The following is a 16,981-nucleotide window of genomic DNA, read 5'->3' on the forward strand; positions in this document are numbered from 1 at the left end:
CTTTAGAGCAGTTTTTCAGAGCAAGATTCAAGAAGTCAACCCAGAAGTTTGTTAAAATGGATACTTCTGGTCCTTCACAGTCCAGTTTATATGTTTTCAGGAGATTCTTAGTCATAACTGGTACCCTAACAGGTGCAGCTGAACTAAGTAAAGAGAAGTTACTAACATACAGGTCCTGGATATGTGTCTAAAAGAACTGTCCAAAAACAGAATTAGCTGCATAGCAAAGTCTGCATTCTCTGGCACTAGGAATATACTTGACTATATTTCTTTCTCTGATCTCGGTGACTTCTACCCATTTGTTATACTTCTGATTTCTGATCTTCAGAATGCTTACTGTGTTAGAAAATCAAAATTTCAAAATGAATTCTGTTGTTTGGGAGAAACACGAATGAAATTTGGCTCACAGTGTCTTTTATGTAAGATAAACATATGAACTGAAATGTAATGAGATTAAAGTTAGTCGCTGTTGGATGAAGCCTTGTGTAAAACAAATGCTCCCTGTCTGCTAAAGAAACATTTTGTTCTTGGTAGACAGTCGAATATTGAATGGACCATTTTGATTTTAACACTTCGATCACCTAGGTAGACTGTGAAAATCCTTTTATATTTTTATTAGTGTACGCATGATAACTTCTCAGGAACAACATGACAACACCCATCTTTTTTTCAGGGTACAGGTGAAAAAAGTAGGAAAGAGAAGTTGGGTATGCAATGGATGAGTATATTAACGAAATGGTTCACGTTTTTGCTGTTCTTTTCTATCCTAGCCCAGAGAATTTGAAATATGTTCAAAGTATGCTGACTTTCGCAGTGTAGATTTATATGCACAACTGTACTGAAATGGAAAAAATAACAACTTGTTTTAATCTTTAACAGATACAGATTACATTTATTATTGAAAAGAACTGCAAATGTATTGTAGTATATATGTACAGTTATATTCAACTATAATGAGATAACATTAGTAATACATTAAAATACTGTTTTTTTCCCTCCGAAAATACTTTTAGTTCTGAGCCATCTGAAGATGAAGAGTCCCAAGGCCTTCCTACCGTGGCCACTAGAAACAATAATGATATTTCAGAATTGGAGGACCTTTCGGAACTGGAAGACCTTAAAGATGCTAAACTTCAGACCTTGAAGGAACTTTTTCCACAAAGAAGTGACAGTGATTTACTTAAGGTTATACCCCTTTCTAGTAATTGGTTATTACAGCTGTAATGATGCTTAAAGTGTCTCCTGTATCCAGTGCTATATTCAGTAGATAGTCATTTTTCTAAAAATATCTTATGTTTGAAGATAATTAATTTGATAATAAAAGCAGATGGCAGAGATTTACTTGTTGAATCTTACAGTTGATGAGGTTTATTCACCTATAAGTAATAAAATAACTTGAGCGTCTCTGTATCTCATGTAGGTTGTGAAGTTTTGAGTTTGGATGGTTCTGAAATGGGGATAACCCTCTTCTCACTAGAAACATAGAAATGTCCAGAGACTTTTTTTCTTATTTTCCCCGTAATGACTAGGAGTTGCTTTTCACATTTAGTGCCCTGTGACCAGGGATGCTAAACATGCTACGGTACCGAGAACACGCCCGTGTAACAGAAGAAGAGTCCTGCCAATGGCACCCTTGCTGAGAAATATTGATTGAACTATAGAAACAAAACAAGTGGCTGTAGTTTTACTGTTAACAGTTGTCTAGCTCTCTTTTTATAAGAGGAAATAAAAATTTACCGTTCAATTAAGTTGTAGGTAGAGAATAAACCTCTGAAGATTAGTAAATAGTTTATCCCTAGCTCTGCCACTTAGTATTTGATTGAGTTTCGGGGAATCATTTAATTACAGGTTCATAGGTTTTTCACCTTTGTTTTTATCATCACCACCCCTAGCATCACTCCCCCAAGCTGAGGCGTGGAAGGCACCATATCTCGATGGTCTAGGCAGGTAACTTTGAAGTGGTGGATATTGGCACATACTCTTTTTAAGAGAGGTAGCTGCTGCTTCACTTTGATAGGATATGACCATGTGAAATCAGTGACAGCCTGTTTTTATCAGATAATTCAGATTTTCAAATAAAAGGCTGAATTTTTATTTGGTGTTGATCATCAACTTAAGAGCTTTATTGAAGTATAGTTTAAATCTGTAAAGATCACCTGATTTTTTGGATTTTAGCATATTTACAGAGTTGTACAACCATCACTATAATCTAATTTTAAAACACTTTAATCATTCCAAAAAGAAACCTTGTACCTATTAGCAGTCACTCCCCATCTCCGTTCCCTGGCCAACTACTAATCTCTGTCTCTATAGATTTGCCTATTCTGGACATTTCATATCAGTGGGAACATTGCCATACATGGTTTTTTCTCTTTATTGATTGTATAGCATTTAGGACCTTTGTTTCCCCAAGGAGGGATTGGACCAGTGCCTCCTGCAGTGGAAGCACAGTCTTAACCCCTGGACCACCAGGAAAATCCCAATGTGATCTTTTATAACTGACTTTCTGTGCTTAGTATACAGCTTTGAAGTTCATTCATGTTGTATTATATTTCATTCGTTTTTATAGTAACTAATTTAAAGAAAGACAAAACCAAAAATACCATTCAAGTCAAACAAAACATGCCTGAAATAGAAGTGATCTAGGCCTGCTAGTTTGAACTCTCTTAAGTTTATAGTATTTCCTTTGTTCTCTGATATATTGAATATGAATCTTTCTTTTTTCCCAAATTATTCTGATAACCTTCCTACTGTTAGCTCAATGAAACTTGAATGGTATCTTGAGTCTACTTTTCCCCTGCAAGTAGTGTTACTTGCTTCCTGATGGGTTTTTCCCCCATAGGAAAAGAAGGAAAGAATGTAGCCACTAGTAGCAACGCTGAAAGTATTGGAAAGAACTTTGAACAGAATAAACATGGTGGAGTATTAAAATAGTCAACATAAATGGCAGTTTAAAAATACTTGAGCTTGAGTGCCAGTTTTTCGTGTAGTTCAAGGGGATTTATTCCTATAGAAGCATTTATCTCTAATTTTATAATTACAGTGGTAACGTTGAATTGCTGCATGAACTTTGTGTGTCTATTTCACTAGTATTTGAAATTTGGGGAGTTTAGCATAACACTTGCTCCAAAGCAAAGCACTCCCTGGAAGTAATCTGGATTTCAAGTGATCTCCCATCATTTTAAAAGATTTGAAGATAACATTTATAAATTACTCTTCAGAGGCTTTTAGACCCATATAAAATAATTCAAGGAGCTATGAAATATAAACTTAGTCCTACACTTGATAAGAATATGCTTTGTCTATTTTGAAAATGAAGAAAGGCTTACAAGATATTGGAGGATCCAAGAGGAAGAAAACTAGCATAGAAGAGCATTATTTTTTTGTTTTGAGGCTTTTAATACAAAAATAGCTCATTTTAAAAATTAAGATCTTTTTAAAACAAATAACTCATTGGAAGTACAGGAAACTACGGCAAGAGAAAAGTATGGGAGTTCTGAAATCTGAAAGTGTGAATTATGTAAGCCATATATTAATATGTTCTTGAGTAAATTCAAGCAACTTAATTTTTAGCAATTTAGAAATAGTGCATATTTCAAGAGTCCTTTATCCCACTCGAGAAGTACTAGATTTAAAAAATAATTCCAGAGTTTATTTTAAATGCCTATCAGTGCCTGTCCTTCATTCCCTCCCTCCCTTCCTTCCCCTCTCTCTCTCTTCCTTTCCCTCCCTTTCTCTCTCTCTCTCACACACACACACACACACCCCCACCCACCCAGTACGTGGACTCACTCATAGGTAGGAAGTTTCTGAGACTTCAAGGCCCAGTATTACAATTAAAATAACAAAAACCTTGAGTGTACTGTACATATTTGACTATGTTTTATTTTTTCTTTTATAATGGTGATAAGTAAATCCATTAAATACATTTTAAGATAGATAAATTTAGACTTTTTAGACAAACCAGATATTCTGAAAATTTATAATCTTACTGAAATTAAGCTATTATGTAGCTATTTCTTGACTTGTATATTTAATATATTGGTTTATATATTTAATATATATAAATATTTGGTAAGTTTGTAAAATAATTCTTAAAGTATTGTTTTTAAAACAATCTTTTCTCATTTTGTTAGTTGATTGACTCAACAAGCACTATGGATGGAGCAATTGCTGCTGCCTTGCTGATGTTTGGTGATGCAGGTATGCCTGACTTTGTTTCAAGCCATGTTGAAGATAATACATGTCTCTCATTTTTATTACTCATCAGTTTACCAAGCTTCTTCATGAATTCTTACAGGAACCTTAGGAAGTATTACTAGCTTCAGGGGTTTTAGATGAAAACAGTGAAGATTAAGAAGGTTTAAAAAAATAAGAAAGTTAAGGTTAACTGACTAACTTACCTGAGGTCTTACTTAACTGGAAACTGAACTTTCTAGGTTCCATTTTCTTGACCCTCTCAAAAAAGGGGAGGGGTAATTTTGCTTGTCCTCTACAGATCAGCTATCTTAACAGTGAAGTTTTTGGAGCTATATGTTCTTTAATAAGTGTCCTTTCTAATTCATTGTAGTTTTACTTCTCTAAATGAGAGTCAGGAACTTAAGGAAATCCTAGCTTGTAATTAGCATTCCTTCGTGTACTAAACATTTATACTATAGTCTGGTTTTAGAATACCAAATAAATATTTTTATATAAGCACCTCCAATTTTTTTCAGTAAATGCTGCCTAGATTTTTGTGTGTGTGTACGTACCGAGCAAGTAAAACTAACCTATAATCCCACTACTAAATAAACTAAGAAATGAAAGCAAGCCTAAATACTATATATAATCATTAGAATACAAAATATAATTATAGTAATGGTTTGCATTTTTAAGAAAAGTCATTTGATCATTTATCTTGGATAACTTGTCATTACAATCAAAATTTATCTAATTACAAAATACCTCAATAACATTCCTCTCTGACACCAATAGGATTAATTTATTGTTTCTCTACACCTAAACATCACCAGATGGTCAATACCAAAGTCAGATTGATTATATTCTTTTCAGCCAAAGATGGAGAAACTACACAGTCAGCAAAAACAAGACCAGGAGCTGACTGTGGCTCAGATCATGAACTTCCTAATGCCAAATTCAGACTTAAATTGAATAAACTAGGGAAAACCACTAGCCCATTCAGGTATGATCTAAATCAAATCCCTTAGGATTATACAGTGGAAGTGACAAATAGATTCAAGGGATTAGATGTGATAGAGTACCTGAAGAACTATGGATGGAGGTTCGTGACATTGTACAAGAGGCAGTGATCAAAACCATCCCCAAGAAAAAGAATGCAAAAGGCAAAATAGTTGTTGAGGAGAACTTACAAATAACTGAGAAAAGAAGAGAAGCAAAGGAGAAAAGGAAAGCTAAACCCATCTGAATGTGGAGTTCCGAAGAATAGCAGGGAGAGATAAGAAAGCTTTCCTAACTGATCAGTGCAAAGAAATAGAGGAAAAGAATAGAAAACGAAAAAAACTAGAGATCTCTTCAAGAAAATAGAGACTACCAAGGGAACATGTTATGCAAAGATGGGCACAATAAAGAACAGAAACGATATAGACCTAACAGAAGCAGAAGATATTAAGAAAAGGTGGCAGGAATACACAGAAGAACTGTACAAAAAAGAGCTTCACTACTCAGATAATCACGATGGTGTGATCACTCACCTAGAGCCAGACATCCCGGAGTCCAAAGTCAAGTGGGTTTTAGGTAGCATCACTATGAACAAAGCTAGTGGAGGTGATGGAATTCCAGCTGAGCTATTTCAAATCCTAAAAGATGATGCTGTGAAAGTGCCACACTCAATATGGCAGCAAAATTGGAGAACTTATCAGTGGCCACAGGACTGGAGAAGGTCAGTTTTCATTCCAATACCAAAGAACGGCAATGCCAAAGATTGTTCAAACTGCTTCACAGTTGCATTCACCTCACATGCTAGCAAGGTAATGCTCAAAATTCTCCAAGCGAGGCTTCACCGGTATGCAAGCCAAGAACTTCCAGATATTCAAGCTGGATTTAGAAAAGGCAGAGAATTCAGAGATCAAATTGCCAACATCTGTTGGATCATAGAGAAAACAAAAGAATTCCAGTATATACTTCTGTTTTATTGACTATGCTAAAGCCTTTGTGTAGATCACAACAAACTGTGGAAAATTCTGAAAGCGATGGGAATCCCAGACCCCCTTACCTGTCTCCTGAGAAATCTGTATGCAGGTCAAGAAGCAACAGTTAAAACCGGATATGGAACAACAGACTGGTTCCAAATTGGGAAAGGAGTATGTCAAGGCTGTATATTGTCATCCTGCTTATTTAACTTATATGCAGAATATATCATGCAAAATGCCAGGCTGGATGAAGCACAAGCTGAAATCAAGATTGTGGGAAATATCAATAACCTCAGATATGCAGATGACACCACCCTTATGGCAGAAGGCCAAGAGGAATTAAGGAGCCTCTTGATGAAAGTGAAGAGTAGAGCAAAAATGCTGGCTTAAAACTCAGCATTCAGAAAACTAAAATCATGGCATTCGGTCCCATCACTTCATGGCAAATAGATGGGGAAACAATGGAAACAGTAAGACTTTTATTTTCCTGGACTCCAAAATCACTACAGATGGTGACTGCAGCCATGAAATTAAAAGACACTTGCTCCTTGGAAGAAAAGCTATGACCAACCTAGACAGCATATTAAAAAGCAGAGAGATTACTTCGTCAACAAAGATCTCTTGTCAAAGCTTTGGTTTTTCCATTAGTCATGTAAAGATGTGAGAGTTGGATCATAAAGCTGAGCGCCAAAGAATTGATGCTTTTGAACTGTGGTCTTGAGAGTCCCTTGGACTGCAAGGAGATCCAACCAGTCCATCCTAAAGGAAATCCGTCCTGAATATTCATTGCTAAGGATGATGCTGAAGCTCCAATACTTTGGCTACCTGATACAAAGAACTGACTCATTAGAAAAGACCCTGATGCTGGGAAAGATTGAAGGTGGAAGGAGAAGGGAACGACAGAGGATGAAATAGTTGAGTGGCATCACCGACTTGATGAACATGAGTTTGAGCAAGCTCCGTGAGTTGGTGATGGACAGGGAAGCCTGGCGTGTTGCAATCCATGTGGTTGCAAAGAGTCAGACACGACTGAGTGACTGATCTGACTATTAATTAGCATTGATGTTTACATTATTTCATTGCTGCTGCTAAGTCACTTCAGTCGTGTCCAACTCTGTGCGACCCCATAGACAGCAGCCCACCAGGCTTCTCTGTCCCTGGGATTCTCCAGGCAAGAATACTGGAGTGAGTTGCCATTTCCTTCTCCAATGCGTGAAAAGTGAAAGTGAAGTCGCTCAGTCGTGTCCGACTCTTAGCAACCCCATGGACTGGAGCCTACCAGGCTCCTCCGTCCATGGGATTTTCCAGGCAAGAGTACTGGAGTGGGGTGCCATTGCCTTCTCCACATTATTTCATTACTACAATACAAAAGAAAGTAGCATTACAAGTAAACCTTTCTGGTTTTGTTTCTGTAGCCTAAACGTCAAACCAGGATGCTGAGTCAAAGGGATGCACATTTTGAAATATAATATGTACTTCAGTGTTAATTTTAAAGGTTATGCCAATTTATGATTTCATTAGCAGTGTGAATATGTACCATATTCCTAGGTGGATTTTTTTTTTAATTATATACAAAAATAGAAAATACCATAATGTGTTTTCATGGGTTTGTTATCTTTCTTTTGCAATTATCTACCTCATCTTACCCCCCTGCTTGGATTCCATAGATGATATTACTTTATTGACATGAAATTTTTTTATTTTTTATTTTTTTGAAGGATAATTGCTTTACAGAATTTTGTTGTTTTCTGCCAAACCACAACATGAATCTGTCATAGGTATACGTATATCCCCTCCCTTTTGAACCTCCCTCCCATCTCCCTCTCCATCCCACCCCTCTAGGTTGGTACAGAGCCCCTGCTTGAGTTTCTTAGGCATACAGCAAATTCCCGTTGGCTATCTATTTTACATATGGTAATGTAAGTTTCCATGTTACTCTTTCCATACATCTCACCCTCTCCTTCCCTTTCCCCATGTCCATAAGTCTGTTCTCTGTCTATTTCTCCATTGCTGCCCTGTAAGTAAATTCTTCAGTACCATTTTTCTAGATTGCATATATATATGTTTTAGAATACGATACTTACCTTTCTCTTTCTGCCTTACTTCATTCTGTATAATCAATTCTGGGTTCATCCACCTCATTAGAAGTAACTCAAAGGTGTTCCTTTTATGGCAGAGTAATATTCCGTTTTCCACATGAACTATTTTAAATCTCTTTCTCACCAGTTTGAGCAACAGAATGGTATTGTGTGGTGTGTGAGTGCTACCTACAGTGAATATTAAGATTCTTCCTTTTGTTTTGCTTACTAGCTGTGTAACCTTGGGCAGTGTTGCCTAAGTTTTCTCTTTATGTAGTAAAATAGTATATTAATAGTAGGATATTCTTAGGTTGTTATGAAACAATGATCTTTGTTGCAAATTTCTTGTTATAGTGTGTGGTGGATAGTAAGTGCATAGTCCATATTAACATTTCTGTGCTTAAGGGCCGTCTGATACTAGAAATGGTACAAAGAAAGCTGTGTCTTCATTACTGTATCCTACTGTAAAAACTCTGAAAAATTGTAGGCCCTGTTAATATTTGTTGAGTTGTTAAATGGGTTGGGGAGATTTTACATATTCTTTCTTGTCCTCATAATATCTCATATTTCAGAATCTTTCCAATGAAAACTTCGTTAAGTAACTATTCTACAGCAATGCTTGGTCTTTTTTGTCTTGAGCAGTTTGTATTATTCAGCTTTATTTATTAAACAAATACTTAGTATGTATCTACTACTGGATGCCAGATGCTATTTTAGGCATGGAGGGTACCTGCTGGAACGAAATGGACACAACCTCTGCCCGCATGTAGTTTACAGTACTTATTAAAGTTGAACTTCAGCGGAGTTTTTTACTTGTCACTGTTGTACTAGACTTTGATTTTATTTCTTTGTTTGGAAGATATTGTCAAATGGCAAATTATAAGGAAAGAAGAAATTAAGGTTTTCTTGTTTGTTTAAGTAAACTTCTGTGCTGCTTCTTAGAATGGACAGGATAGTCATATCAATCATCTTCAGTATGGTACACTCTTGAGGTAATGTATAGAATGACAGCTTTGTCTCACTAACAGAGGGTCTTTTTAAATGCCTTGGACAGTTCACAAAGAGTCTCCAAATTCTGATGTTGGACATTGGTTTTACCACAAATTACAGTCTTTTATATGCAGTATCATCCTGCATATTAAACAATAAAGGTATGTTTTTTACATTGCCTTCTGAATGTTTTCATTTATGAATACTAGGTTAATAAAGACAAAAATAGGGATCCAAAGTTTTTACCCTACTTTAAATGGTAAAAATATGAATTTACTGATGTCATCCAGAATCTAGCTGGTTCTTCCACCCCTGTATGTTTGTGCTTAGTCACTCAGTCGTGTCCAACTCTTTGCAACCCCATGGACTGGGGCTCCCCGGGCTCCTCGGTCCATGGGATTTCCCCAAAAATACTGGAATAGGTTGCTATTCCCTTCTCCAGGGTATCTTCCCAACCCCGGATCAAACCTGGGTCCCCTGCATTGCAGGCAGATTCTTTGCCATGTGAGCTACTAGGGAAGCCCTAGTTCTCTATATATGTGTCAGTGTAAGAGTAGGTAAAAACAGTTTTATCTGACTGTGATTCTGTTTTTTTTTTTTTTGGTTGTTTTGTAACCATATTTATTTCTAAAAGTCTACTCAGTTCTTTATAACAGTGTATTCTGACTTGTCTAATAGCTTATTGACAGGCACTTAAATGCTTAGGTAAAAATTTTTATGTATGCCTAAGGAATCATTCTCCCTCAGTTTTTTATAAGTAAATTACTGGAAAAAGAATTATTGAACTGAAAGACACACATCTAAAATTCTGAGGTGTATTATTTAGATTGCCTTCCAGATAGGCTATAACAGTTTATAGTGTTCTAACGTGACTGCCCACAGTATGCTGTGACTTCCTTTTACTACTCCTTTTAATCTTAGGATGGGAAAAAAGATACTGTGTTTTCCCTGTCTTTAGTTATTAATGATGTTGATCATCTTTTCTCTTTCTTTTTCCCCTATTGAATTGCCTGTTAGTGTTCTTTGTTCATATTTTCCTTTTTGCAGTTTCATGTTTTACTTTTTATGTTTTAAATATGCTTTTCTTTATTTTAAGAAAGGATTAAACATATCTAGATGACATGGTGTAATCACCTAGTTTGAAACTCTTTTCAGACTTTGAATATTAGAATATTACTAATGGTAGTTATTAGTAATATGCCTAATTATTGGACATGACTGAGCGACTGAACTGAATTGAATGGTAGTCACTTAACCCCAGCAAATATGTGGGTGATGATAGAGTGGATGCCAGCAATTAGTTGGTATATGCAGAATGCACATTTACTTTATGAAATAAAGGGGGGGAAATTTAAGCATGCATAGTTAAAGCATGTAATTATTATACATTGAAATGTTGATTGCATTCAATTTGGTTATAGCCGTATTATGACATTTTCATGCTTACAGCTTAAAAGCTGTTGTGTCTGTACTTATTTTGAATATTCCTACAACTTTTATTTCTAACTGCATAGTTAGGGTACTGATACAGTTAATACTGAAATCTTAAACCTTTGTAAGCTTTCAGCAAATACTCTTACAAGCATTGCAGTATGTCTCTGGAATTTGCTCTCTGAAAGTGAAGGTACTGAAGAAGTATGTGAATGTATACAAAGTAAAACATAAGTAAATTGCTTTCCCAAATCACGTAGATGGAGTTTTTCTATCAGTCGTGACAGAGTGTGCACATTTCCTGTTACTGTCATACAGCACTCTCTTGTGCTGGACTCGCTTGTTTTTAGGATAAAAGCATTCATCTCTTGATTTCTGTGTTTCTCAATTCCTCCTAATTGGTAAAATGAGTATATATTTACTTGGTAGATTTGTTGTGGAAAGTAAATGAAACAGCAGTTTATAAAAGCCCACTGCAAAGCCTGGCACATAATAGATACTTAATTATTGACAATTATTTGATGCTATTCAGATAAGCTGATGGGCTCAATTTTTTTCACTACTGAACATTCAGTCATTGAGGAGAACCTCTTCTTTCTACTATATAATTGTTAATTCAAGGATATATATCATTAGCATTAAATAATGTGATAGTTTAGAAATATGTATAGTCTTACAGTGATTTCTACTTTTGAAAGTCTGAAAAGGATCTCTTTATTTTTCCTTCAATGCAGTTAACATTTATTGAATGTATGTCATATGTAGAAGAAATAATACTGTCCTGATATCAAGAGAACTGTCTATTAAGTGTAGTTTGCCCTTTTTTTTACATTAATGATTCTTCTACTATATCAGTGTGAACTCTGCATGTCCTTGTCTGTTTTAGAAGGTGGTGGACCCAGGAAAAGAAAATTATCTTCTTCTTCAGAGCCATTCGAGGAAGATGAATTTAATGATGATCAATCTATGAAAAAGAAGAGATTGGATCATGTGAGTTACATTTGAATTGCAGCATCAAAATTAGCTACTTAAGCACAGACTATGTTGAATCTGAATTTACAAAAACACACCTCAATGAATCAGTCTTCTCTCTCACAGAAGTATTAATTGCTTATCTCTGAATTATAAAACTGATTTTTAAAATATTCTAGTGGTGTAGTAAAGTAACTTTTGGGAAAAATATGCTTTAAATTTTATCGTGTAAAATGTGTATGTATATACATATAATTGTACAGCGCTTACAGAAAACAGTTGTTACTAGCACCAGCACTATTTCACACTCCTCAGTGACAGCTACTTATAATTCCTATAGGTGACTCCTTTGATATTTAACTGCTCATCTAAAAATAATATTAGTTATGCTTTTAACTGGTTTGTTGTGGTTTTCTATTAACTTTTACTTTATGAAATAGATCTACTAAGAGGCCTCCCAGTGAATCTAGACATAGTCTTCCATGTCTGCATTCGTGACAGCACAATTTCTTTTTGACGATCAAAGTCAGTCACCCCAGTTAGCACAGTAACCCCTTTCTTTGCCTGATTTAGTCTCCACCCTAATTTAATGGGATAGCTGTTGTATCCCTCCATAGAAGTATTGTTCCCGTGGTAGGAAGTAAAAATTCTGAGTTTTAGGTTTGAATAACCACTAGTATAAGAGAGTAGGCCCACATTTTAGTTTATAAACCTGTGTATAATGGCCATGGAAGAAATAGCATCGTATTTATTGATGGCTGATTCAAAGCATTCACTTTGCTTTTACGTCTGTTGAATAGCATGTTAGCCTTGTGGGGTGTTATCAACAAATTCACATTCTAAATTTTCAGTAAGTGATACCACTGCTCTGTAAGCCAGTTGCATCTAGGCATTGAGACACATGGTAAGATCAGTGAAACAAGATCTGTTGATGAACACGTGCATCAAAGGACTCAAATCTGAAAGGCAGAAAATGTACTTTAGAATTTAAAGCTTTGAAAAGTACCAGTATTGTCATGTTCAGCATCAACTCCAGATAGAGATTTGAAGCTGAAGCCAGTGGTAGTTTTGTTATTGGTGTTTAGTTGCCAGTTGTGTCAACTCTTTTGCAACCCTGTGGACTGGAGCCCACCATGCTCCTCTGTCCATGGGATTTCCCAGGCAAGAATAGTGGACTGGGTTGCCATTTCCTTCTCCAGGTAATCGTCCTAACCGAGGGATCTAACCCACATCTCTGGCACTGGCAGGCAGATTCTTTAACACTGAGCCACCAGGGAAGCCCAGTGGTAGTATTTCACTTAACAAATGGAACCTCTTAAGAGAATTGTTCAACAGCGGCTGCGTGCGGGCGCCGGGGGGTTCCGGAGGGGGCCCTCCCCTCCTCCCCCCGCCCGCCCGCCACCCTGCCGGCGGCCGCACCACCCACGCCGTTCCCCCTCGCGGCCCGCGGCGGCGGGCGCGTCGGTCCCGTCGGTCCCCCCCGCTGGGTGCGTCCCCAGACCAAAAAAAAAGAATTGTTCCAAGTCACTCTTGGAGTTCACTATGCTGCTGCTAAGTCATTTCAGTCGTGTCCGACTCTGTGTGACCCCATAGATGGAAGCCCACCAGGCTCCCCCATCCCTGGGATTCTCCAGGCAAGAACACTGGAGTGGGTTGCCATTTCCTTCTCTAATGCATGAAAGTGAAAACTGAAAGTGAAGTCGCTCAGTCATATCCAACTCTTAGAGACCCCATGGACTAGCTATAGCAAAAATGGATGGACCGGCCAAATCTGCATTGATATATTAATTCTTCTCTGTTATAGCGAATTATTGCAAAAACAGGACCCAAATGAAAACATTTAGCTTTTAAAATTTTTGAATTCATTAAGCCTGTCCCTCTACAGAAGCTGAACTCAACCCCAGTTTTTTTTTCTTTTGCCTCCAAAAACCATTCTCTGATACAGTCTTTTAGTAAAAATGTGTTAGCAGCATTTATGACTTACTATTTAAAGTGAGCATTTAAGATACTAATTAATGTCATTGAAGGTGAGGATGCAAATATGGTTTTAGAATTTTGAGAAACTTAACTTTGGAGTAGTCATTGCCACCATTTTTAGAAGCCTAGACTGATGACAAAAGAGTGCATTCTGTATTGTGGAAAATTTTTCTTCACAGTGACTTGTGATTTTGAAGAACTTGAACCCTCAGAGAAATGTTTTAAATTCACAAGTGTTGGTTTAGGAAAACAGATTGGATTTGAGGAGATAGAAAATGAGAATATTGAAGAGCTAGGGTCCCAACCTGTTTATCTCAAGAAAATGAGAATATTGAAGAGCTACGGTCCCAACCTGTTTATCTCACCACAAAAGACTTCCTGCTGATACCATGTGGATGTAGATGATGTTAAGGACAGTGACAATGAAATTCAAAAAGCTATACCATGACAGATTAGCACTGTTAACTGGTGTTTTAAACATTATTGAAAACAGTTGTACTGATGTGAAGATACAAATTTGGTTTTAATGCTGAACATAGTAGGAGAGTTGTGCATGGCATGCAGTTGAATCTGCAACCTTCCAGGCACTTTTAATATGAGAACAGGAGGCTAGCAAAGTAGCTGAAATTTATTGATTTTATTTATTTGCTTATTTTTAACTTAATGTTTACATTTTCAGCCATACAGTAGAGATGACACAAAGACAGTGAGGCATGTCTTTCCATTGCTGCTCATTTTCAAATAACTCTTCATCTACTATTTTATAGTAACTCATAAACTATAGCCCTTCCAATGCTCACATTCCAAGCAGACTTGAGTTCATATTTATTGGAGTATTTATGCATTTCTTAATCATTTAGTGTGTAAAATTGCACTATCCTTCTTTTAAGATTTCCTTCTATTTTTTTAATGGGTCACTAATGAAGTAGGAAGTCAAGAAACACCTGGAGTAACAGGCAAATTTGGCCTTGGAATATGGAATGAAGCAGGGCAAAGACTAATAGAGTTTTGCCAAGAAAATGCACCGGTCATAGCAAACACCCTCTTCCAACAACACAAGAGAAGACTCTACACATGGACATCACCAGATGGTCAACACCAAAATCAGATTGATTATATTCTTTGTAGCCAAAGATGGAGAAGCTCTATACAGTCAGCAAAAACAAGACCGGGAGCTGACTGTGGCTCAGACCATGAACTCCTTATTGCCAAATTCAGACTTAAATTGAAGAGAGTAGGGAAAACCACTAGACCATTCAGGTATGACCTAAATCAAATCCCTTATGATTATACAGTGGAAGTGAGAAATAGATTTAAGGGCCTAGATCTGATAGATAGAGTGCCTGAAGAATTATGGAATGAGGTTTGTGACATTGTACAGGAGGCAGGGATCAAGACCATTGCCAAGAAAAAGAAATGGAAAAAGCAAAATGGCTGTCTGGGGAGGCCTTACAAATAGCTGTGAAAAGAAGAGAGGCGAAAAGCAAAGGAGAAAAGGAAAGATATAAGCATCTGAATGCAGAATTCCAAGGAATAGCAAGAAGAGATATGAGAGCCTTCCTCAGCAATCAATGCAAAGTAATAGAGGAAAACAACAGAATGGGAAAGACTAGAGATCTTTTCAAGAAAATTAGAGATACCAAGGGAACATTTCATGCAAAGATGGCCTTGATAAAGGACAGAAATGGTATGGACCTAACAGAAGCAGAAGATATTAAGAAGAGATGTCAAGAATACACAGAAGAACTGTACAAGAAAGATCTTCACGACCCAGATAATCACGATGGTGTGATCACTGACCTAGAGCCAGATATCCTGGAATGTGAAGTCAAGTGGGCCTTAGAAAGCATCACTATGAACAAAGCTAGTGGAGGTGATGGAATTCCAGTTGAGCTCTTTCAAATCCTGAAAGATGATGCTGTGAAAGTGCTGCACTCAATATGCCAGCAAATTTGGAAAACTCAGCAGTGGCCACAGGACTGGAAAAGGTCAGTTTTCATTCCAATCCCAAAGAAAGGCAATGCCAAAGTAAGCTCAAACTACCACACAGTTGCACTCATCTCACACGCTAGTAAAGTAATGCTCAAAATTCTCCAAGCCAGGCTTCAGCAGTACGTATACCGTGAACTTCCAGATGTTCAAGCTGGTTTTAGAAAAGGCAGAGGCACCAGAGATCGAATTGCCAACATCCGCTGGATCATGGAAAAAGCAAGAGAGTTCCAGAAAAATATCTATTTATGCTTTATTGACTATGCCAAAGCCTTTGACTGTGTGGATCACAATAAACTGTGGAAAATTCTGAAAGAGATGGGAATACCAGACCACCTGACCTGCCTCTTGCAAAATCTGTATGCAGGTCAGGAAACAACAGTTAGAACTGGACATGGAACAACAGACTGGTTCCATATAGGAAAAGGAGTATGTCAAGGTTGTATATTGTCACCCTGCTTATTTAACTTACATGCAGAGTACATCATGAGAAATGCCAGACTGGAAGAAACCCAGGCTGGAATCAAGATTGCCAGGAGGAATATCAATAACCTCAGATATGCAGATGACACCACCCTTATGGCAGAAAGTGAAGAGGAACTAAAAAGCCTCTTGAAGAAAGTGAAAGAGGAGAGTAAAAAAGTTGGCTTAAAACTCAACATTCAGAAAACTAAGATCATGGCATCCAGTCCCATCACTTCATGGGAAATAGATGGGGAAACAGTGGAAACAGTGTCAGACTTTATTTTTTGAGGCTCCAAAATCACTACAGATGGTGACTGCAGCCATGAAATTAAAAGACGCTTTCTCCTTAGAAGGAAAGTTATGACCAACCTAGATAGCATATTCAAAAGCAGAGACATTACTTTGCCAACAAAGGTACGTCTAGTCAAGGCTATGGTTTTTCCTGTGGTCATGTATGGATGTGAGAGTTGGACTGTGAAGAAGGGTGAGAGCCAAAGAATTGATGCTTTTGAACTGTGGTGTTGGAGAAGACTCTTGAGAGTCCCTTGGACTGCAAGGAGATCCAACCAGTCCATTCTGAAGGAGATCAGCCCTGGGATTTCTTTGGAAGGAATGATGCTAAAGCTCAAACTCCAGTACTTTGGCCACCTCATGCGAAGAGTTGACTCATTGGAAAAAACTCTGATGCTGGGAGGGATTGGGTGCAGGAGGGGAAGGGGACGACAGAGGCTGAGATGGTTGGATGGCATCACTGACTCGATGGACGTGAGTCTGAGTGAACTCCGGGAGTTGATGATGTTCAGGGAGGCCTGACGTGCTGCGATTCATGGAGTCTCAAAGAATCGGACATGACTGAACAACTGAACTGAACTGAATGAAGTTCTTGAATGTGATACCTCTAACACAATTTTCCTCAGCCCAGTGGCTTTT

General features: G+C 37.4%; 1 protein-coding gene across 3 annotated transcripts in view; it reads left to right on the forward strand.

Moving 5' to 3' along the window:
• Window positions 1–16,981, forward strand: part of SMARCAD1 (SWI/SNF-related, matrix-associated actin-dependent regulator of chromatin, subfamily a, containing DEAD/H box 1) — a 91,155-nt gene that overhangs the window by 36,903 nt on the left and 37,271 nt on the right. For 2 of the 3 annotated variants that reach the window (XM_055587665.1, XM_055587666.1), the window contains exons 4-6: window positions 1,014–1,185; window positions 4,137–4,203; window positions 11,535–11,638. In XM_055587665.1, coding sequence (XP_055443640.1) covers window positions 1,014–1,185; window positions 4,137–4,203; window positions 11,535–11,638 — 343 coding nt within the window. The remainder of the gene's footprint in view (window positions 1–1,013; window positions 1,186–4,136; window positions 4,204–11,534; window positions 11,639–16,981) is intronic. The other variant, XM_055587667.1, reaches the window with a different exon arrangement.

The sequence above is a fragment of the Bubalus kerabau genome, chromosome 7 (assembly GCF_029407905.1).
Source record: "Bubalus kerabau isolate K-KA32 ecotype Philippines breed swamp buffalo chromosome 7, PCC_UOA_SB_1v2, whole genome shotgun sequence".
Classification (NCBI taxonomy): Eukaryota; Metazoa; Chordata; class Mammalia; order Artiodactyla; family Bovidae; genus Bubalus; species Bubalus kerabau.